The 22,419-nt window shown below is 47.4% G+C and overlaps 1 protein-coding gene across 1 annotated transcript in view; it reads right to left on the reverse strand.

Moving 5' to 3' along the window:
• Nucleotides 1-13,407, reverse strand: part of LOC144603151 (zinc-binding protein A33-like) — a 47,693-nt gene extending 34,286 nt beyond the window's left edge. Inside the window, exons 1-5 of the mRNA XM_078416311.1 lie at nt 13,328-13,407; nt 13,141-13,236; nt 12,419-12,652; nt 10,280-10,302; nt 10,066-10,181 (exon numbers count right to left, since the gene is read on the reverse strand). Coding sequence (XP_078272437.1) covers nt 10,066-10,181; nt 10,280-10,302; nt 12,419-12,652; nt 13,141-13,236; nt 13,328-13,360 — 502 coding nt within the window. The 5' untranslated portion in view covers nt 13,361-13,407. The remainder of the gene's footprint in view (nt 1-10,065; nt 10,182-10,279; nt 10,303-12,418; nt 12,653-13,140; nt 13,237-13,327) is intronic.
• Between the last annotated feature and the right edge of the window lie 9,012 nt (nt 13,408-22,419).

A 22,419-nucleotide genomic window follows, 5' to 3' on the forward strand; every position in this document is an offset into this window, starting at 1 on the left:
GGCAAAGAATTCCACAGACTCACTACCCTCTGGCAAAATGAAAATCCTGCTCATCTCCTTCCTAAAAGAACATTCTTCAATTCTGAGGCTTTGACCTCTAGACCTAGACATTCCCACTGGTGCAAACATCATCTCCACTATATCCAAGCCTTTCATTATTTACTATGTTTTGATGAGGTCCCCCCGCATTCTTCTAAACTCCAGCGAGCACAGGCCCAGTGCAGTCAAACGCTCATCAGGCAGCATCTCTGGAGAACATGGATAGGCGATGTTTCAGACTCAATCCGAAATTTCACCTATTGAGGATCTCCGGTGATGCTGCCTACTCAATTATTCAAATATTCCTTACACCAAGTCAAGCCTGATGCACCAATTAAGTCATACAGTGTGGAAACGGGCCCAACAGCCCAACTTGCCCATCTCAACGAACATGCCCCATCTACACTAGTCCTACCTGCGCCACATTTGGTCCACGATCCTCTGAACCTTTCCTATCCATGTTCCTGTCCAACTGTCTTTTAAACTTTAGATATACAGCGTCAGGGTTCAATCCTGACTACGGGTGCTGTCTGCACAGAGTTTGTACGTTCTCAGTGTGACCGCATGGGTTTCCTCCAGGTGATCTGGTTTCCACCCACATTTCAAGACGTGCAGATTTGTAGGTTAATTGGCTCCGTTAAGAAATTTAAAACGTCCCCATTGTGTATGATAGTGTTGATGGTAATGGTCATAGTGTTGATGGTTCGGCACGGACTAGGTGGGCTGAAGGGCCTGTTTCCGATCTGCACCTCTGAAATGAACGAAACTATACGAAACTAAGTCCATCCAATGGAGCGGATGTCACTGGAGTTTAACAATTCACCTGAACGTCAGCATCTCATTCCCCCAGCACCCCACAGGGATGGTCACCCTTGGTAAACGTAAATTTCCTGAGCAGTCTGTGACCCATAGCACTGTGGACATAGTGCTATATTTAAACCCCACAGCGCTGTGCCCATAGTATACTGCTCAAGCTGCTGAATGCGGACGTTTTCTGTTTTTTGTTGGCAGTATATGCTCAGTCTCACATTCCAATCACCCAATCAACTGGATGAAGTAAAAAAAAACACACAGATCCTGAAAATCCGAATGGAAAGACCATTCATCGTCCTCGCAACATGGACCCACTACAGTTCGCATACCGTCCGAACAGGTCCACGGATGATGACGTCTCCCAGGTTCTGCACACCGCTCTCTCTCATCTGGACAGCCAGGGGGGCTATGTGATGATGCTGTTCATTGACTTTAGTTCAGCTTTTAACACAATAGTCCCCAGCAGACTGGCTGAGAAGCTGCTGGAACTGGGGATTAGCACCCCTCTGTGTGCCTGGGTCCTGGATTTTCTCACCGCCAGGCCCCAAGTGGTCAGGATGGGGGAACACACATCTAGCTCCCTCAGTCTGAACATAGGATCCCCCCATGGTTGCGTCCTTAGCCCCCTACTGTACTGCCTGTACACACATGATTATGGGGCCAGGTTCAGCTCAAACTCCATCATCAAGTTTGCTGATGACACTGTGGTGGTGGGCCGGATCTCCGACAACGATGAGAAGGCCTACCGGGAGGAGGTGGCTGATCTGGCACTCTGGTGTCAGGACAATAGCCTCCTCTTGAATGTCACTAAAACTAAGGAGCTGATTGTGGACTTTAGAAGGGCTAAACATCCAAGGACGTACACGCCACTGGAGATAAATGGGTCTACTGTGGATAGGGTGAGCAGTTTTAAATACTTGGGAGTCCACATTACAGAGGATCTGACGTGGGCAACGCACATTGCCGCACTGGTGGGTAAGGCAAAGCAACGCCTTTACCACGTTAGACAGCTGAGGAAATTCAGAGTGTCTCTGGGGATCCTTCATTGCTTCTACTCTGGGGCTGTAGAGAGCATCCTGTCCGGCAACATTACCGTCGGTTTGGGAACAGCTCTGCCCAGGACAGGATGGCCCTGCAGATAGTGCGTTCGGCAGAACGCAACATGGGAACTACACTCGTCCCCCTGCAGGACCTATACATCAGGAGGTGCAGATCCAGAGCAAGCAAGATCATGAGGGACCCCTGCAAGGGCTCAAATTCAGCGTAGCCATGTGGGTTTTATTGCAGGGGTGTAAAAAAGGTGTAAAAGCTCCAGCTCGATTATGTTGCCAGGACATCCTGTTTATGGCTAAGGGTATCCTTTGATATGGGCAACTGGCTTTAAGGCTTTGATGGTTAGCCATCCTTTGAAGTGTTAAGAAGAACAACTTGCCGTATGGACTGCCCTTTGTTCCCAAGAAAGAAGAGGTCACGATGGACACAACGGACACAGAGGTCCCGAAAGACACATAAAGATTTACAGGACATTGTAAAACTTGCCATATAAGGTAGCAACAGGAAATGTACTGGCACATGTATTTCGGGTATAAATATGTGTAATTGTTAGCATTCGGAGAGAGAGAAAACACTGGCTTCCTAAGCGTTTCTAAACGCTTCGGTTTCTAGACTCTCTCCCACCTGGGTGAGTAGAATAAAGAGGTTAAACGAATTCGGTTGTTTTTTCTAATAGGCCACAGACTACAACATTTGGCGTAGTCGGCAGGATCTCTTTGGCACCGTCAACCACGAACAACTAAGCGGCATCGGTGGCTGAAACACGTCCGAAGGGGACAGAGTGCACTTCTCGACCGTTGTTTGAGACCCCGGACGTTGAAGTTTTTCAGACACTGAAGTCCCTCGTTTGGGGTTGATTTCGTGTTCAACTGAGATTCACGGACGAACCGATAAGGAAAAGGACAAGGATAAGGACAAGGATAAGGATAAGGTTCCGGATTTGGAAGGTAAGGGGCGGTCACTCTTGTTGTCATTGTCTTGGTCTGGGTGCAATTAATATTTATTGGTAATATTTATTGGTAGTATTTATTGGTAACATATTTTCGGGTAATTGGCAATCAGACATATGGGACAGTCTTTGGATAAGAGTGATGGCGGTGCCCCGGTACAACACATGTGTTATTTATTTATTTGCTTCATTAATGAAAAGATTGGGAAACGAGGCCTGGCCAGTAGGAGGTACATGGAATGTAGAGACTATCAAAGAGGGGGTGCAGAAGCGCCATCAGGAGTTGAGGGAGCGAAGTTGGAGGGAAAATGCAAGTAGTAGAGGGATATCAGTGTGTGTTAGGTTGGGAATACCGAAAACATGCGATATTTTGCCAGCGGAATGTAAGGTGTATGATCTAAGACTTGACCGTGATACCCGAGCTCGAGATGAATTTAAACCCGGTACCAAAGGGATATATCCCGCCCAACAACAACGAAAGTCAGAGTCCGAACCACTGGAAGGCATAGCGGCTATATTAGGTAATCAGGAATCCGAGGGTGACGAGGAACCCTGGACGTGTCCGATCCCCACAGCCCCACAGGCAGAGCCACCGGCTGCGGTGGTGCCAGTCCCGGTTCTACCCACCCGCCAGAATATTGGGGACTACCCCCCCGATTATGAGGCAGCATCAGGGAATATGGATAGGTCCCAGACAACCGTTGGTGAAAGGGTTAGGTTGCGCCACGGAAAAGAATCCGCACGATCGGCGCTAGAGATTGAGGATACTGCCCACCCTAGCTTTTTTCAGTACACCTCATGCTGCCCAGCTGGTTGAATTCTTTGCCCTCACACGGGCCTGCCACCTTTGCGCTGACCAATGTGCTAATATTTACACCGACTCACGATATGCTTTTGGGGTTGCACATGATTTTGGCACCCTGTGGCAGCACAGGGGCTTTTTGACTGCAGCAGGCACTCCTATTAAAAATGCCCTGTTTGTCCGAAATCTACTAGCGAGTTTAACACTCCCGAAAATCTTGGCTGTCATTAAATGTAATTCGCATACATCTGTCAAGGATCCCATTTCTTTCGGGAATGCATTGACTGACACATTGGTACGCACAGAAGCCCTGACCCCTACCATTTTAGTTTCTTCAGGGAACAACAGCAGGTTTCTGCAACTATCGCTATGCCCAGTGTTTCGGAATTCTGCCAGCTTCAGGGGGACGCCCCCGAGGCTGAGAGACACCAGTGGAGCCAGGATGGGTGTTCCCCTCGCGAATCTAACTCGCTTTGGGTTACTGCCTCTGGCAAAGTTTGTGTCCCTAACGCGCTTTTACCTATTTTGTTGCATTATGTGCACTCTCTTACCTATGCTGGTAAGAGGGGAATGTTGGATGTAATAAATGTTACATGGTATCACCCCAAAATACATTGGGGTTTACAAATTGATTTTATTGAATTGCCACGTGGTCATAGTTATAAGTATTGCTTAGTTATTGTTGATGTGTTTAGCTGATGGATTGATTTTGCTATTGATGTTGCCATTTTGCTATTGTTACTCCTGCTATTAGGGGAAGTGCACTCAAGAATTATATGGTATTGTGGTCAATCTGTATTTACTCCATGACATTTATGTAAAGACGATCAGATGATGTGCAGAGGAGACAAAGGCACAATACCCTGGAAGGCAGAAAGAATAGGACCCTGCTCAGGATAGTTTAATGGTTTAATAAGACCAGAGCTAAACAATTGAGAGACCAAGCCTATTGGGTTGTACCCTGTGGACATGCTTTGTGCCAGTTTAATTTCCAATGCCTGACAGATGAATTTAGTTTTCCATGTAAGAAGCAGCAGCCGTATCAGGGTCGATCTAGACGAACTCGAGGGTTACATCAGTCGTCCCTACGAGAGGAGATGAGGGGAAGAATAGACTGGGAAAAATTGGAGGTTACATGGGAATTTTGTTTTTGTCTTTCAGTCCAGATATTTTAAAATTCATGTTACAAGTTGACAAAACTTTTAATCAGGCGTAGCAACTTCATGGTGAACTATTTTATGGATAACACCTTTCCTTACTCCTATTCCGTGCACGCTTTACTATTGACTTATTTACTGCCTAGTATTGAGAGCGATAACCATTTGCTCGGAGGGTGAGCTGGTGCTTCAGAACATCAGGTCTGCCCAGTTCTTTTTGAATCACTCACAGAGCCCTGGCCCCAATAATTGGTGTACGGATTATGATAACCGACCAGATGACTGTGGATTTCAATGTTTTAATGGGTGGTCCTTGAGACCCTATCTTAATCAAACACAGGAGAATTGGCCCCGGATACAAGTTAATTCTCCTCATGACTCTCCAGAAACACCAATAAATACAACTTGTTTCTGTAGAATGGGATCTAAACCAAATGAAGTTGGTCTGTCTGCGGGATTCAGCACATGCACCCATATCAGTACTGCAGTTCCCCCAAGACCTCTTAATGGGACTTACTTAATATGTGGGAGCTGAGCATATGTCTGGTTACCAGGACTTTCGCCACGGTATGATCAGGGGTCTTATGAGACCTGGACAGGGTGCTGTTATCTAGCTTTTGTAATCCCACATTTACGAATCATAAATCATCCTCTACAGCATCCAGAGTGGAGCTCTAAACGAGCTGTATCGGAGTTTGAGGGGTTTTGGTGGCTAATATTCCCGAGATGGGGAACCGCTCGGGCGGGAACTGAAATTTGAAACTTAGCTAGTGCCCTGGAACAATTAGCAAATTGTACCGCTGATGGACTGTACGAGACTCAGGAACAAATAGGCCAGTTAACAACTGAAATGATAGCCCTGCGTCTTGTCGCTCTCCAGAATCGTATGGCTCTAGATTTCCTGCTAGCCGAGAGAGGGGGTACCTGTGCTATGATAGGGCAAGAATGTTGTACATTTGTACCAGATGTATCCTCTAATATCCCCAATATCGCGGGGCATGTGAAGGAGGTTATAGAAAGAGCATTTAGTGTTTGAGCCCTCTGAGGGGGCGCTGTGAACTGTTTATGTATGTGCTGTTATGTTTGTGTGCCATTGTATATTTGTTCTTAGTACCTGAACTGATGTACAGCGCTTTGGTCAATGTGGGTTGTTTTTAGATGTGTTATACAAATAAAATTGACTTGACTTGACTAAGAAAATAGGGGCAGATTTAGCCCAAGATCGAATTAATGCTTCAGGATGGGATTGGTTTGGTTTAGGATATTTGTGGGGGCCGATTCTCCATTATGGCAGTATCATTACATTAATTGTTGTGATTCTGTTAATCTGTTATTGCTTCGGTCCATGTATATGCCAAATATTTGTCAATCAACCACTTTAAAAGACTGTGATTATAGTATAATCAAAGAGGGGAATGAAAGGGCTCAAATTCAGCGTAGCCATGTGGGTTTTATTGCAGGGGTGTAAAAAAGGTGTAAAAGCTCCAGCTCGATTATGTTCCCCATTTTAAGCCATGCATGTGGTTTGGGCCGCAGGTGTGGTAACAGGTGACAAAAGTCACTTATTAAATAAGATTCCCGCTGTTTCTGCAATTGTCAAAGTTAATTCTCAAAGTTACAGCTGGTCTGTGGTCGCACCGCGTGGCGTTGCTGCCATCTAGTGGCGGGACCAAGAAGTGACGCAGTTAACGAGTTGAAATGAACGGATCGACTGCTCTGATTCCACTTGCTGTTTATTTCTCTCTTCCCACATTTACATTCCCCCTGGTTTTATTTCCGCGCTCACTGGGGTTTTACGACGCGGAATTTGGGGATTAAATGGGAGCCGTTCAGCGCCGACCTGTTGTCCACCGGGTTTCTGCCCCACAGCCCCTGAGCCCCGCTCCTGACGCCGGTCCCGGGACCCGACCCTTTTACACACCCGGAGCGGAACCGGAGCAGATCCTCAGCCAGTTTCCACCCCAATATTACCCGAAGAAAGGATAAAGTTTCTCCGTGAATTTATTCCCAGTGAAGGTGTGGAGATGGGACTTGGTGTCCGCGTCGTAAAATGAAACTGTCCGGGACTCGTAACTGAGATAAACTCCCACCCTCCCGGGGATGGGACGGGCGGGGAGACGGGATGGAGGGGAGGTGACTGCATCAAACCCGTCACCCCCCCGCCTGATGCTCCAGACTCCAGTCTCCGGGGTCAGTATGACCGGTCTCTTCCTCTCCACAGACTCTGCGGCGACTCCCAGACTCCAGCCCCGACTCCCCGCCACCTCCACCTCCCAGTAATGTCTCCCCGATGTGAATCCCTCCGATCCCAGCACACACGCACTGCCTGTAAACCTCTTCCCGGTGTCAGGGAGACTCCTCCGGGTCCCGGTCCCTCTCACCCTCTTCCGATCCTCAGACACCTCGAGCCGCGGATGCGCTGTTTCCACATCCAGGGTGACGGAGACTGGGGGGAGAAGCAGAGAATCAGAGAGTCCCCGGGGGTCGGGGGGAGACTCGGGCAGCGCGGCCCCGGGACCGGGGGAGAGGCCGCTCGGCCTCAGGCACAGGCGGGCGGACAACTGAAACCCTGCCCGGGGTTTCACCCCGACCACATCGGGTGGACAACTGACATCTCCCTCGGAGTTTGTATCCGGGGATGGAGAGGGGAATTTCGTGAGGTGGGGGAGGGTGGACGGGGAGGACGAGTGTGGAGGATTGCGAGATTGCGGTGGGGATGGAGGAATGAAGCGGGTTATTCAGATATGGAGGCAGATCGGTGCAGGTGGATATTGAGGTGAGCGGTAATTTGAGGTTGTTAAAGAGGAGGTAGAGGTGTGGGGTGGGGTCGTCATGATCACAGTGAGTGGGGGCAGACAAGAGGGGCCAGATGACCTGCCCCAGCTTCTTTGAGTGGAGGGTGAGAGAGAGGGAGGAGTGGCTTGGACCATGGAAGGAAGCAGAGGTTGAATGATCGGGTGTTGGACAGAATGGGGGGAGACTTGTGGTTGTGGGGTCGATGAAAGAGAGCGTATTCACGGGTGGATTTGATGGGTGTGTACAACTAACACACTGATCTCATTGTGAACCAATATATGAACTTCACTGAGGGACTTGACAATGTGCCGCATGTAAGGCTGGTCCAGAAAGCGAAGGCAGGTGGGATCCAAGGCCAGCTGGTGAAATGGATCCACAATTGGCTTGGTGGTTGGAGGTAGAAGGTAGCGGTAGAAGGATGATTTTTCTGCTTGGAGGTCTGTGGCTGGTGGTGTGCAGCAGAGATCGGCGCTGCAACCTTTGCTGTTTATGTTATATGATCATGGCTTGGATGTGAATGTGGGAGGTGTGATTAGTAAGTTTGTGGAGGACGCAAAAATTGTGGATAGTGGTGAATGTTGTCAAAGTCTGCAGCAGGATGCAGGGTAATTATCTAAACCTTATTCGCATGCAGAGAAATCAAATCACGAGAGTGCAAGTTTATATTGAGAGCAAGGAATTTAAAAGTATATCTGAGATTTAGGTTTTACTGGATCAAGTGGATCCAACCTCTCCTGTATTGCTGCAGCACCCACTCCTCCCCCCCCTCCCCCTCCCTCCCCTCCACTCCATCCCCCTCAACCCCCTTTATCCTCTCTCCTCCCCCTTCCCTCCCTCCCTCCTCCCCCCTCCCTCCCTCCCCCCTACCTCCCTTGGAGATAGATTTAAATGTTAATACGTGAATAACTAAAAAACATAACACCCATTTCAATTAAACTTCTTCCATTAGCACCAAAGGGACGACGGCGAGTAAGGTGGGCCTAAAATTGTCGCGTTGTTGTGTACCTTTTTGGCTGTCGTTCAGGAACAAATAAACAAGAGTTTTAGTACAGAGATTTACACTGAGAGTGGGTGATATCTGGAACATGCTGCAGAGGAGGTGGTGGAGTGAGATATAATCAATATATTGGAGATACTTAAATAGGTGAGGTGCAGAAGAATGCCGATGGAATGTGGGTAAATCGATTAGTATAGCTGGGAAAAGATGGTCATGGACACGATGGGCGGAAGGGCCAGACTCTGTAATGTACAACCACGGCTCTCAGCTCCAAGAGCACTGAATGACTGAGTCTCCACAGCCACCGGTGCAGGGTCGTTCCCCAGTCTCTGCGTGCAGTAATGTCTCCTTATCTCTGTCCTACACGGTGCGGCCCACATTCTGAGAGAGTGCCCGCTCTACAGACCCCTCTGACAGGGGAACCATCCTCCCTGCATCCAGCCCACTGAGCCCTGTAAGAACTCTGTGTTTCACTGAGATCTCCTCAAGTACACCCAAACGCTCGAGTACACAGGCCTAGTCTACCCAATCTCACCCCGCACAGCAAAATCATTGTCCCAGGGACAAGTGTGGTCAATCTTTGCCGCATTCAACTCTGTGTAAGGTTTATCATGCTGCAGGTATGAAAAATCTAAAGATCACAAGAAAATAGCTGGAGGAGTAGGCTCCACTCCTCAGGCCGACTCCGCCATTCAATGTGATCCTGACTGATCAAAGATGGCACCAATTCCTGTTCTCCATAACCGCCAATTCCTCGATCCTTCAAATATCCATCTGTGTTCACTTTGCCTATTCCAATAATTTGTCCTAGGGCAGAACATTTCAGATGTTCACTGCTGTTTATGTGATATTTCTAAGGCTTGGATGTGAATGTCGGAGGTATGATTAGCAATTTGATAGCAGCAACCTCTATGGTCGGCTGATCAGGAAGGCTGGAACGTATGGAATCCAGGGTAGTTAGCCAATGGGTAAACATGTGGCCTGAAGGTGGGAGACAGAGGGCGGAGGTAGAGAGTTGTTTTTCAGACTGGAGGCCTGTCGCAAGTGGTGCACCACAATGCTCAATGCTGACTCCACTGTTGGTCCCTATTTATACAAATGATTAGATAAATGATGTGTATGTGGGTGGCATGGCTAGCAGGTTTGTGGATGAGACTAAAATTTATGAGACATGGTGGAGAGTGAAGAAGGTTGTCTAAGATTAAACTGATCGTAATGAACTGGGCCAATGGACTGAGGAGTGGGAGATGCAGTTTTCTAAACTTCGAGGGCATCGGTTTAAGTTGTGAAGGGAAAGTCTAAAATGTTCTTGAACGGCAATGTTTTCAGGCACTGGGTGGCAGAGAGATAGCTGCCATAGGAGGTGTTAGAGGCGAATACAATCTCTCTCGGCAATGTTTGCATCTGTGTTATTAAAAGGCGTTATAAACAAGAAGAGAGGAAACTGGACAGGTTTTACCTCGCTTAATGGCAGATGTTTCTCTCCACAGCGTGTTCATCAAAAAGTGCTGATGGAATTTTTCAATCGACAAGGTACCGTCTGTCACTGTGAGTGCTCTATCTTCATCACTAACCCTGCAAATATTTAGCAGCTGGTTATAAACTGAGCCTCAACAGTTTCTTTGAGCTTTTACACACAAACATGCAGTATTTCAGTCAAGAGCATGTCCTACCTCTTCTTCCTCCCAGCTTCCTCCTGCAAGAAATAAAACACAAATCTGAGCAGACTGAGACGGGACATCCACATCCCAACAGCAGGAGTTTCACACAATTCACAACAAGCCCCAGAAATGCTCCATTGCCCATCATTTATTGTCATCATCACAGAGACAAATATTGGACATTGCCCTAGAGATTCTACAAGTGTATTAATAGCAAAATAATAACTATGGGGAGAATAGGTCCCTTTAAGAGCAAAGGGATAATTAGGATAGGATAGGATAGGTCCCCTTAAGTGCTGGCGACCTCAAGACATGTTAAGGTGGGTAAATCGCAGGGCTTGATGAACTGTATCAAGGGAGGGAGAGAGAAAACGGGGAATTATAGACCAGTTAGCCTAACATCGGTAGTGGGGAAAATGCTAGAGTCAGTTATTAAAGATGTGATAGCATTACATTTGGAAAGTGGTGATATCATCGGACAAAGTCAGCATGGATTTACCAAAGGCAAATCATGTCTGACGAATCTTATAGAATTTTTCGAGGATAAGGGAGAACCAGTCGATGTGTTATATCTGGACTTTCAGAAGGCTTTCGACAAGGTCCCACATAGGAGATTGGTGTGCAAACTTAAAGCACACGGTATTGAGGGTTCAGTGTTGAGGTGGATAGAAAATTGGTTGGCGGACAGGAAGCAAAGAGTAGGAATAAACGGGTCCTTTTCGGAATGGCAGGCAGTGACTAGTGGGGTACCGCAAGGCTCAGTGCTGGGACCCCAGTTATTTACAGTGTATATTAATGATTTGGACGAGGGAATTGAATGCAACATCTCTAAGTTTGCGGATGACATGAAGCTGGGTGGCAGTGTTAGCTGCGAGGAGGATGCTAGGAGGCTGCAGAGTGACTTGGATAGATTAGGCGAGTGGGCAAATGCATGGCAGATGCAATATAATGTGGATAAATGTGAGGTTATCCACTTTGGCGGCAAGAACAGGAAAGCAGAGTATTACCTGAATGGTGACCGATTGGGAGAAGGGGAGATGCAACGGGACCTGGGTGTCATGGTGCACCAGTCATTGAAAGCAAGCATGCAGGTGCAGCAGGCAGTGAAGAAAGCGAACGGTATGTTGGCATTCATAGCAAGAGGATTTGAGTTTAGGAGCAGGGAGGTTCTGCTGCAGTTGTACAGGGCCTTGGTGAGACCGCACCTGGAGTATTGTGTGCAGTTTTGGTCTCCTAACCTGAGGAAAGACGTTCTTGCCTTAGAGGGAGTACAGAGAAGGTTCACCAGATTGATCCCTGGGATGGCGGGACTTACATATGAGGAAAGACTGGATAGACTGTGCTTGTACTCGCTGGAATTTAGAAGACTGAGGGGGGATCTTATAGAAACATATAAAATTCTTAAGGGGTTGGAGAGGCTAGATGCGGGAAGATTGTTCCCGATGTTGGGGGAGTCCAGAACCAGGGGTCACAGCTTAAGGATAAGGGGGAAGTCTTTTAGGACCGAGATGAGAAAACATTTCTTCACACAGAGAGTGGTGAGTCTGTGGAATTCTCTGCCACAGAAGGTAGTTGAGGCCAGTTCATTGGCTATATTTAAGAGGGAGTTAGATGTGGCCCTTTCTGCTAAGGGGATCAGGGGGTATGGAGAGAAGGCAGGTACAGGCTACTGAGCTGAATGATCAGCCATGATCATATTGAATGGCGGTGCAGGCTCGAAGGGCCGAATGGCCTACTCCTGCACCTATTTTCTATGTTTCTATGTTTCTATGTATCCAAGAGCAAGCCTTCAACAGATCGGTTTAACGCCGCGTAATTCTTTCCCACTAAAGAGGAACATAGGACAAACTTTCCACATGATCTTTTGATTTCCTGGAGATTTTCCATCTTTTCTGGGAAATTTCAAACATTTGCTAACTCAGTGACAGGATCACAGTAACTCATCCCAAGGAGACCGCAGGCAGTGCAGAGATCCCGCAGATTATACGGGAGGCCATTTAGTTTGGGAACAACAGCAGCACAGCTCTGGAACAGACGGAGCATTTACCCAGTTCTCAATTACTGGCAAATGCAGCATTTATCTCAGAAATATCCCCCACCATTTTGTGACTGTGCACTTTCACTTCGCCAAACTGGAATGTCACCCCTCACCTTCAGAAACACCACACTGTCCTTTTGATCCATCTGTTGCTGCAACTTAAAGAGATCCTCCTCAATGGAATTTAACTTCTCTTCAATCTCTTCAAGTTTTTTCTCCATTGTATTTAGAATCTTCTTCTCTTCCTCCCGGATATCTGCCAGTACGCGCTGCTCTTTCCCACTGAGAATCTGGTGCAGTTCAGCAAACTGGGATGTGATCTTGGACTGAAGATTGTGTGACTGTTCCTGTGAAAGGTGAAGATCAATATTTCATGTCACTGATCGTGTTTCCTCACCACCTTGACCGTGACATTTGCCTGTGCATTTTTATTTGCTTTGGCAATTCAATTCTTTGTCGAAATACTTCTGAAACGTCGAGAGGGTAATCTTATAACCCATCAATCCTCTACCCCCAGTACAATTCCCTGCTGACTATTCCTTTTCATGTGCCCTTTAATTCCTATTTATCCATCCACCATCCACTTTCCTCGGGATAATTTTACTGTCGCCGATTGACTATTGAACCAGCGTGTATTTGGGACGTGGAAGGAATCCGACGCGGTCACAGGGAAAAGGCGTGGACCACACGGGCAGCGCCCGAGGTCAGGATCGAACCCGCTCACCAGAACTAGGAGACAGCAGCACTACTGGTGTCACTGCGCTGCCCTGTTATTACACGCGTCACAGGGATCAAACCTGCACAAGATCAGGAAATCGAAACTTAAAAGCCTCACCAGAACTCCAGAAATCTTCTCTTTCTGTTGCTGCTCCAATTGCTGGATCCCTGATTTATCTTTTGTGAGAGACTGGATGGAAGCTTTAACCTGCCCCTGCGATTGTGTTTGAAAATCAGAGAATAAAAGTGTTAGACAATAAAAATGGAATTAAACAATGATGCGATCAAAATCTGTTTGCTTTTACCTTGTAGTTTTCAACAGCTTCTTTAACCGGCATGAAGCTGTGAGACTTGTGTTCCCGCCCAGCTGCACAAACCAGGCAGATCAGCTTCTTGTCAGTTTCACAAAACAGCTTCAGTTCTTCCTGATGTTCCTCGCAGTGAAGTTTACTTTCCTTCTCTGTCCGATTCAGGCTCAGTGTTCGAGCTTTCTCAGCCAGTCTCGCCAAGGCCCGACTCACCCTGAGGGTGCGGTCTGTAAACACCTCTCTACATTCCGGGCAGGAGTTTCTCCCCTCCCTGTCCCAACTCTGTGTGATGCAGGAGCGGCAGAAGTAGTGTCCACACTCCAGAGACACCGGATCGGTGAAGAAATCCAGGCAGATGGGACAAACTGCCTCCTCGGTTAAACTCTCGACCTGTTCTTTCGAAGCCATTTTAACTCTGCCACTTCCGGGTTCAAAACGCATTGCCTTTCGCGGAGCTGCTGATCAAAGATACTAGAGGAGCAAGATAGAGACCACTCGACTCTACCTCTCCACAGACTCTGCGGCGACTCCCAGACTCCAGCCCCGACTCCCCGCCACCTCCACCTCCCAGTAATGTCTCCCCGATGTGAATCCCTCCGATCCCAGCACACACGCACTGTCTGTAAACCTCTTCCCGGTGTCAGGGAGACTCCTCCGGGTCCGGGTCACTCTCACCCTCTTCCGATCCTCAGACACCTCGAGCCCCGGACCCGCTGTTTCCACATCCAGGGTGACGGAGACTGGGGGGAGAAGCAGAGAATCAGAGAGTCCCCGGGGGTCCGGGGGAGAACATGTCTCCCGGAGTCTTTATCCGGGAAGGAGAGGGGAATTGCGTGAGGTTTCGGGAGGGGAGGGGGGGGGGGGGCAGGACGAGTGCGGAGAGTGAATCTTATAACCCCTCAATCCTGAGTAGTCAAGATCAAACCTGAGTCTCCGGCGCAGCATTCGCTGTAAGGCAGCAACTCTACCGCTGCCCCACCATTCGGCCTATTGTCTACTCCGCCATTCAATTATGGCTGATCTATCTCTCCCTCCTAACCCCATTCTCCTGCCTTCTCCCCATAACCTCTGATACCCGAAATAATCAAGAATCTATCTATTTCTGCCGTAAAAAACATCCACTGATGGCCTCCACAGCCATCTGTGGCAAAGAATTCCACAGACTCACTACCTTCTGGCAAAATGAAAATCCTGCTCATCTCCTTCCTAAAAGAACATTCTTCAATTATGAGGCTATGACCTCTAGACCTACACATTCCCACTGGTGGAAACATCATCTCCACTATATCCAAGCCTTTCATTATTTACTATGTTTTGATGAGGTCCCCCCGCATTCTTCTAAACTCCAGCGAGCACAGGTCCAGTGCAGTCAAACGCTCATCAGGCAGCATCTCTGGAGAACATGGATAGGCAACGTTTCGGACTCAATCCGAAATGTCACCTATTGAGGTTCTCCGGTGATGCTGCCTACTCAATTATACAAATATTCCTTAAACCAAGTCAAGCCTGATGCACCAATTAAGTCATACAGTGTGGAAACGGGCCCAACAGCCCAACTTGCCCATCTCAACGAACATGCCCCATCTACACTAGTCCTACCTGCCCCACATTTGGTCCACGACCCTCTGAACCTTTCCTATCCATGTTCCTGTCCAACTGTCTTTTAAACTTTAGATATACAGCGTCAGCGTTCAATCCTGACTACGGGTGCCGTCTGCACAGAGTTTGTACGTTCTCAGTGTGACCGCATGGGTTTCCTCCAGGTGATCTGGTTTCCACCCACATTTCAAGACGTGCAGATTTGTAGGTTAATTGGCTCCGTTAAGAAATTTAAAACGTCCCCATTGTGTATGATAGTGTTGATGGTAATGGTCATAGTGTTGATGGTTCGGCACGGACTAGGTGGGCTGAAGGACCTGTTTCCGATCTGCACCTCTGAAATGAACTAAACTATACAAAACTAAGTCCATCCAATAGAGCGGATGTCACTGGAGTTTAACAATTCACCTGAACGTCAGCATCTCATTCCCCCAGCACCCCACAGGGATGGTCACCCTTGGTAAACGTAAATTTCCTGAGCAGTCTGTGACCCATAGCACTGTGGACATAGTGCTATATTTAAACCCCACAGCGCTGTGCCCATAGTATACTGCCCAAGCTGCTGAATGCGGACGTTTTCTGTTTTTTGTTGGCAGTATATGCTCAGTCTCACATTCCAATCACCCAATGAACTGGATGAAGTAAAAAAAAAACACAGATCCTGAAATCCGAATGGAAAGACCATTCAACGTCCTCGCAACATGGACCCACTACAGTTCGCATACCGTCCGAACAGGTCCGCGGATGATGCGGTCTCCCAGGTTCTGCACACCGCTCTCTCTCATCTGGACAGCCAGGGGGGCTACGTGATGATGCTGTTCATTGACTTTAGTTCAGCTTTTAACACAATAGTCCCCAGCAGACTGGCTGAGAAGCTGCTGGAACTGGGGATTAGCACCCCTCTGTGTGCCTGGGTCCTGGATTTTCCCACTGCCAGGCCCCAAGTGGTCAGGATGGGGGAACACACATCTAGCTCCCTCAGTCTGAACATAGGATCCCCCCATGGTTGCGTCCTTAGCCCCCTACTGTACTCCCTGTACACACATGATTGTGGGGCCAGGTTCAGCTCAAACTCCATCATCAAGTTTGCTGATGACACTGTGGTGGTGGGCCGGATCTCCGACAACGATGAGAAGGCCTACCGGGAGGAGGTGGCTGATCTGGCACTCTGGTGTCAGGATAATAGCCTCCTCTTGAATGTCACTAAAACTAAGGAGCTGTTTGTGGACTTTAGAAGGGCTAAACATCCAAGGATGTACACGCCACTGGAGATAAATGGGTCTACTGTGGATAGGGTGAGCAGTTTTAAATACTTGGGAGTCCACATTACAGAGGATCTGACGTGGGCAACGCACATTGCCGCACTGGTGGGTAAGGCAAAGCAACGCCTTTACCACGTTAGACAGCTGAGGAAATTCAGAGTGTCTCTGGGGATCCTTCATTGCTTCTACTCTGGGGCTGCAGAGAGCATCCTGTCCGGCAACATTACAGTCTGGTTTGGGAACAGCTCTGCCCAGGACAGGATGGCCCTGCAGAGAGTAGTGCGTTCGGCAGAACGCACCATGGGAACTACACTCGTCCCCCTGCAGGACCTATACATCAGGAGGTGCAGATCCAGAGCAAGCAAGATCATGAGGGACCCCTGTAAGGGCTCAAATTCAGCGTAGTCATGTGGGTTTTATTGCAGGGGTGTAAAAAAGGTGTAAAAGCTCCAGCTCGATTATGTTGCCAGGACATCCTGTTGATGGCTAAGGGTATCCTTCGATATGGGCAACTGGCTTTAAGGCTTTGATGGTTAGCCATCCTTTGAAGTGTTAAGAAGAACAACTTGCCATATGGACTGCCCTTTGTTCCCAAGAAAGAAGAGGTCACGATGGACACAACGGACACGGAGGTCCCGAAAGACACATAAAGATTTACAGGACATTGTAAAACTTGCCATATAAGGTAGCAACAGGAAATGTACTGGCACATGTATTTTGGGTATAAATATGTGTAATTGTTAGCATTCGGAGAGAGAGACTACACTGGCTTCCTAAGCGTTTCTAAACGCTTCGGTTTCTAGACTCTCTCCCACCTGGGTGAGTAGAATAAAGAGGTTAAACGAATTCGGTTTTTTTTTCGAATAGGCCACAGACTACAACATTTGGCGTAGTCGGCAGGATCTCTTTGGCACCGTCAACCACGAACGACTAAGCGGCATTGGTGGCTGAAACACGTCCGAAAGGGACAGAGTGCACTTCTCGACCGTTGTTCGAGACCCCAGACGTTGACGTTTTTCAGACACTGAAGTCCCTCGTTTGGGGTTGATTTCGTGTTCAACTGAAATTCACGGACGAACCGATAAGGAAAAGGACAAGGATAAGGATAAGGTTCCGGATTTGGAAGGTAAGGGGCGGTCACTCTTGTTGTCATTGTCTTGGTCTGGGTGCAATTAATATTTATTGGTAATATTTATTGGTAGTATTTATTGGTAACATATTTTCGGGTAATTGGCAATCAGACATATGGGACAGTCTTTGGATAAGAGTGATGGCGGTGCCCCGGTACAACACATGTGTTATTTATTTATTTGCGTAGTTAATGAAAAGATTGGGAAACGAGGCCTGGCCAGTAGGAGGTACATGGAATGTAGAGACTATCAAAGAGGGGGTGCAGAAGCGCCATCAGGAGTCGAGGGAGCGAAGTTGGAGGGAAAATGCAAGTAGTAGAGGGATATCAGTGTGTGATAGGTTGGGAATACCGAAAACATGCGATATTTTGCAAGCGGAATGTAAGGTGTATGATCTAAGACTTGACCGTGATACCCGAGCTCGAGATGAATTTAAACCCGGTATCAAAGGGATATATCCCGCCCAACAACAACAAAAGTCAGAGTCCGAACCACTGGTCACGCTGTGAAAACGGAGAGGATGAGACGGAGCTTCTTCCCACAGGCCATCAGGACTGTCAACTTTTATAACCCCAGAGACTACATTTTTGTCGACACTAATAGTAACTTATTAACTTTATTTATATGCTGTAACTGTAATTCTTTTTGTGCACAACCCGCAGGCATTGCCACTTTCATTTCACTGCACATCGTGTATGTGTATGTGACAAATAAATTTGACTTGACTTGGAAGGCATAGCGGCTATATTAGGTAATCAGTAATCCGAGGGTGACGAGGAACCCTGGACGTGCCCGATCCCCACAGCCCCACAGGCAGAGCCACCGGCTGCGGTGGTGCCAGTCTCGGTTCTACCCACCCGGCAGAATATTGGGGACTACCCCCCCGATTATGAGGCAGCATCAGGGAATATGGATAGGTCCCAGACAACCGTTGGTGAAAGGGTTAGGTTGCGCCACGGACAAGAATCCGCACGATCGGCGATAGAGATTGAGGATACTGCCCACCCTAGCTTTTTTCAGTACACCTCATGCTGCCCAGCAGGCTGAATTATTTGCCCTCACGCGGGCTTGCCACCTTTGCGCTGACCAATGTGCTAATATTTACACCGACTCACGATATGCTTTTGGGGTTGCACATGATTTTGGTACCCTGTGGCAGCACAGGGGCTTTTTGACTGCAGCAGGCACTCCTATTAAAAATGCCCTGTTTGTCCGAAATCTACTAGCGAGTTTAACACTCCCGAAAATCTTGGCTGTCATTAAATGTAATTCGCATACATCTGTCAAGGATCCCATTTCTTTCGGGAATGCATTGGCTGACACATTGGTACGCACAGAAGCCCTGACCCCTACCATTTTAGTTTCTTCAGGGAACAACAGCAGTTTTCTGCAACTATCGCTATGCCCAGTGTTTCGGAATTCTGCCAGCTTCAGGGGGACGCCCCCGAGGCTGAGAGACACCAGTGGAGCCAGGATGGGTGTTCCCCTCGCGAATCTAACTCGCTTTGGGTTACTGCCTCTGGCAAAGTTTTTGTCCCTAACGCGCTTTTACCTGTTTTGTTGCATTATGTGCACTCTCTTACCTATGCTGGTAAGAGGGGAATGTTGGATGTAATAAATGCTACATGGTATCACCCCAAAATACATTGGGGTTTACAAATTGATTTTATTGAATTGCCACGTGTACATAGTTATAAGTATTGCTTGGTTATTGTTGATGTGTTTAGCTGATGGATTGATTTTGCTATTGATGTTGCTATTTTGCTATTGTTACTCCTGCTATTAGGGGAAGTGCACTCAAGAATTATATGGTATTGTGGTCAATCTGTATTTACTCCATGACATTTATGTAAAGACGATCAGATGATGTGCAGAGGAGACAAAGGCACAATACCCTGGAAGGCAGAAAGAATAGGACCCTGCTCAGGATAGTTTAATGGTTTAATAAGACCAGAGCTAAACAATTGAGAGACCAAGCCTATTGGGTTGTACCCTGTGGACATGCTTTGTGCCAGTTTAATTTCCAATGCCTGACAGATGAATTTAGTTTTCCATGTAAGAAGCAGCAGCCGTATCAGGGTCGATCTAGACGAACTCGAGGGTTACATCAGTCGTCCCTACGAGAGGAGATGAGGGGAAGAATAGACTGGGAAAAATTGGAGGTTACATGGGAATTTTGTTTTTGTCTTTCAGTCCAGATATTTTAAAATTCATGTTACAAGTTGACAAAACTTTTAATCAGGCGTAGCAACTTCATGGTGAACTATTTTATGGATAACACCTTTCCTTACTCCTATTCCGTGCACGCTTTACTATTGACTTATTTACTGCCTAGTATTGAGAGCGATAACCATTTGCTCGGAGGGTGAGCTGGTGCTTTAGAACACCAGGTCTGCCCGGTTCTTTTTGAATCACTCACAGAGCCCTGGCCCCAATAATTGGTGTACGGATTATGATAACCGACCAGATGACTGTGGATTTCAATGTTTTAATGGGTGGTGCTTGAGACCCTATCTTAATCAAACACAGGAGAATTGGCCCCGGATACAAGTTAATTCTCCTCATGACTCTCCAGAAACACCAAAAAATACAACTTGTTTCTGTAGAATGGGATCTAAACCAAATGAAGCTAGCCTGTCTGTGGGATTCAGCACATGCACCCATATCAGTACTGCAGTTCCCCCAAGACCTCTTAATGGGACTTACTTAATATGTGGGAGCTGAGCATATGTCTGGTTACCAGGACTTTCGCCACGGTATGATCAGGGGTCTTATGAGACCTGGACAGGGTGCTGTTATCTAGCTTTTGTAATCCCACATTTACGAATCATAAATCATCCTCTACAGCATCCAGAGTGGAGCTCTAAACGAGCTGTATCGGAGTTTGAGGGGTTTTGGTGGCTAATATTCCCGAGATGGGGAACCGCTCGGGCCGGAACTGAAATTTGAAGCTTAGCTAGTGCCCTGGAACAATTAGCAAATTGTACCGCTGATGGACTGTACGAGACTCAGGAACAAATAGGCCAGTTAACAACTGAAATGATGGCCCTGCGTCTTGTCGCTCTCCAGAATCGTATGGCTCTAGATTTCCTGATAGCCGAGAGAGGGGGTACCTGTGCTATGATAGGGCAAGAATGTTGTACATTTGTACCAGATGTATCCTCTAATATCACCAATATCGCGGGGTATGTGAAGGAGGTTATAGAAAGAGCATTTAGCATTTGAGCCCTCTGAGGGGGCGCTGTGAACTGTTTATGTATGTGCTGTTATGTTTGTGTGCCATTGTATGTTTGTTCTTAGTACCTGAACTGATGTACAGCGCTTTGGTCAATGTGGGTTGTTTTTAGATGTGTTATACAAATAAAATTGACTTGACTTGACTAAGAAAATAGGGGCAGATTTAGCCCAAGATCGAATTAATGCTTCAGGATGGGATTGGTTTGGTTTAGGATATTTGTGGGGGCCGATTCTCCATTATGGCAGTATCATTGCGTTAATTGTTGTGATTCTGTTAATCTGTTATTGCTTCGGCCCATGTATATGCCAAATATTTGTCAATCAACCACTTTAAAAGACTGTGATTATAGTATAATCAAAGAGGGGATGTAAGGGCTCAAATTCAGCGTAGCCATGTGGGTTTTATTGCAGGGGTGTAAAAAAGGTGTAAAAGCTCCAGCTCGATTATGTTGCCAGGACATCCTGTTTATGGCTAAGGGTATCCTTTGATATGGGCAACTGGCTTTAAGGCTTTGATGGTTAGCCATCCTTTGAAGTGTTAAGAAGAACAACTTGCCATATGGACTGCCCTTTGTTCCCAAGAAAGAAGAGGTCACGATGGACACGACGGACACGGAGGTCCCAGAAAGACACATAAAGATTTATAGGACATTGTAAAACTTGCCATATAAGGTAGCAACAGGAAATGTACTGGCACATGTATTTCGGGTATAAATATGTGTAATTGTTAGCATTCGGGGAGAGAGACTACACTGGCTTCCTAAGCCTTTCGAAACGCTTCGGTTTCTAGACTCTCTCCCAACTGGGTGAGTAGAATAAAGAGGTTAAACGAATTCGGTTGTCTGCCTGTTTTTTCTAATAGGCCACAGACTACAACACCCCTGCCACCCCAGCAATGGACTATTCCAGATGCTACGGTCAGGCAAACGCCTCCGCTGTCACGCTGTGAAAAAGGAGAGGGTGAGACGGAGTTTCTTCCCACAGGCCATCGGGACTGTTAACTTTTATAACTCCAGGGGCTAAATTTTGTCTTCTCTATATTAACTTATTAACTTTATTTATATGCTGTAACTGTAATTCTTTTTTGTGCACAATCCACTTTCATTTCACGACACATCGTGTGTGTGTGTGTATGTGACAACTAAACTTGACTTGACTTGTATTAGAGCTGAAATGTAAAGTCTGTTTCACCTTGCAGATGCTGCCTGACCTGCTGAGTATTTGGGGCAATTCATGCTTTTATTCCCCATTTTAAGCCATGCATGTTGTTAGCGGCCGCAGGTGTGGTAACAGGTGGCAAAAGTCACTTATTAAATCAGATTCCCGCGGTTTCTGCAATTGTCAAAGTTAATTCTCAAAGTTACAGCTGGTCTGTGGTCGCACCGCGTGGCGTTGCTGCCATCTAGTGGCGGGACCAAGAAGTGACGCGGTTAACGCGTTGAAATGAACGGATCGACAGCTCTGATTCCACTTGCTGTTTATTTCTCTCTTCCCACATTTACATTCCCCCTGGTTTTATTTCCGCGCTCACTGGGGTTTTTTTACGAAGCGGAATTTGGGGATTAAATGGGAGCCGTTCAGCGCCGACCTGTTGTCCACCGGGTTTCTGCCCCACAGCCCCTGAGCCCCGCTCCTGACGCCGGTCCCGGGACCCGACCCTTTTACACACCCGGAGCGGAACTGGAGTAGATTCTCAGCCACTGGTTTCCACCCGCATAAGTCTCAAAGAAAGGATAAAGTTTCTCCGTGAATTTATTCCCAGTGAAGGTGTGGAGATGGGACTTGGTGTCCGCGTCGTAAAATGAAACTGTCCCGGACTCGTAACTGAGATAAACTCCCACCCTCCCGGGGATGGGACGGG

Source organism: Rhinoraja longicauda, chromosome 19 (genome assembly GCF_053455715.1).
Source record: "Rhinoraja longicauda isolate Sanriku21f chromosome 19, sRhiLon1.1, whole genome shotgun sequence".
Lineage (NCBI taxonomy): Eukaryota > Metazoa > Chordata > Chondrichthyes > Rajiformes > Arhynchobatidae > Rhinoraja > Rhinoraja longicauda.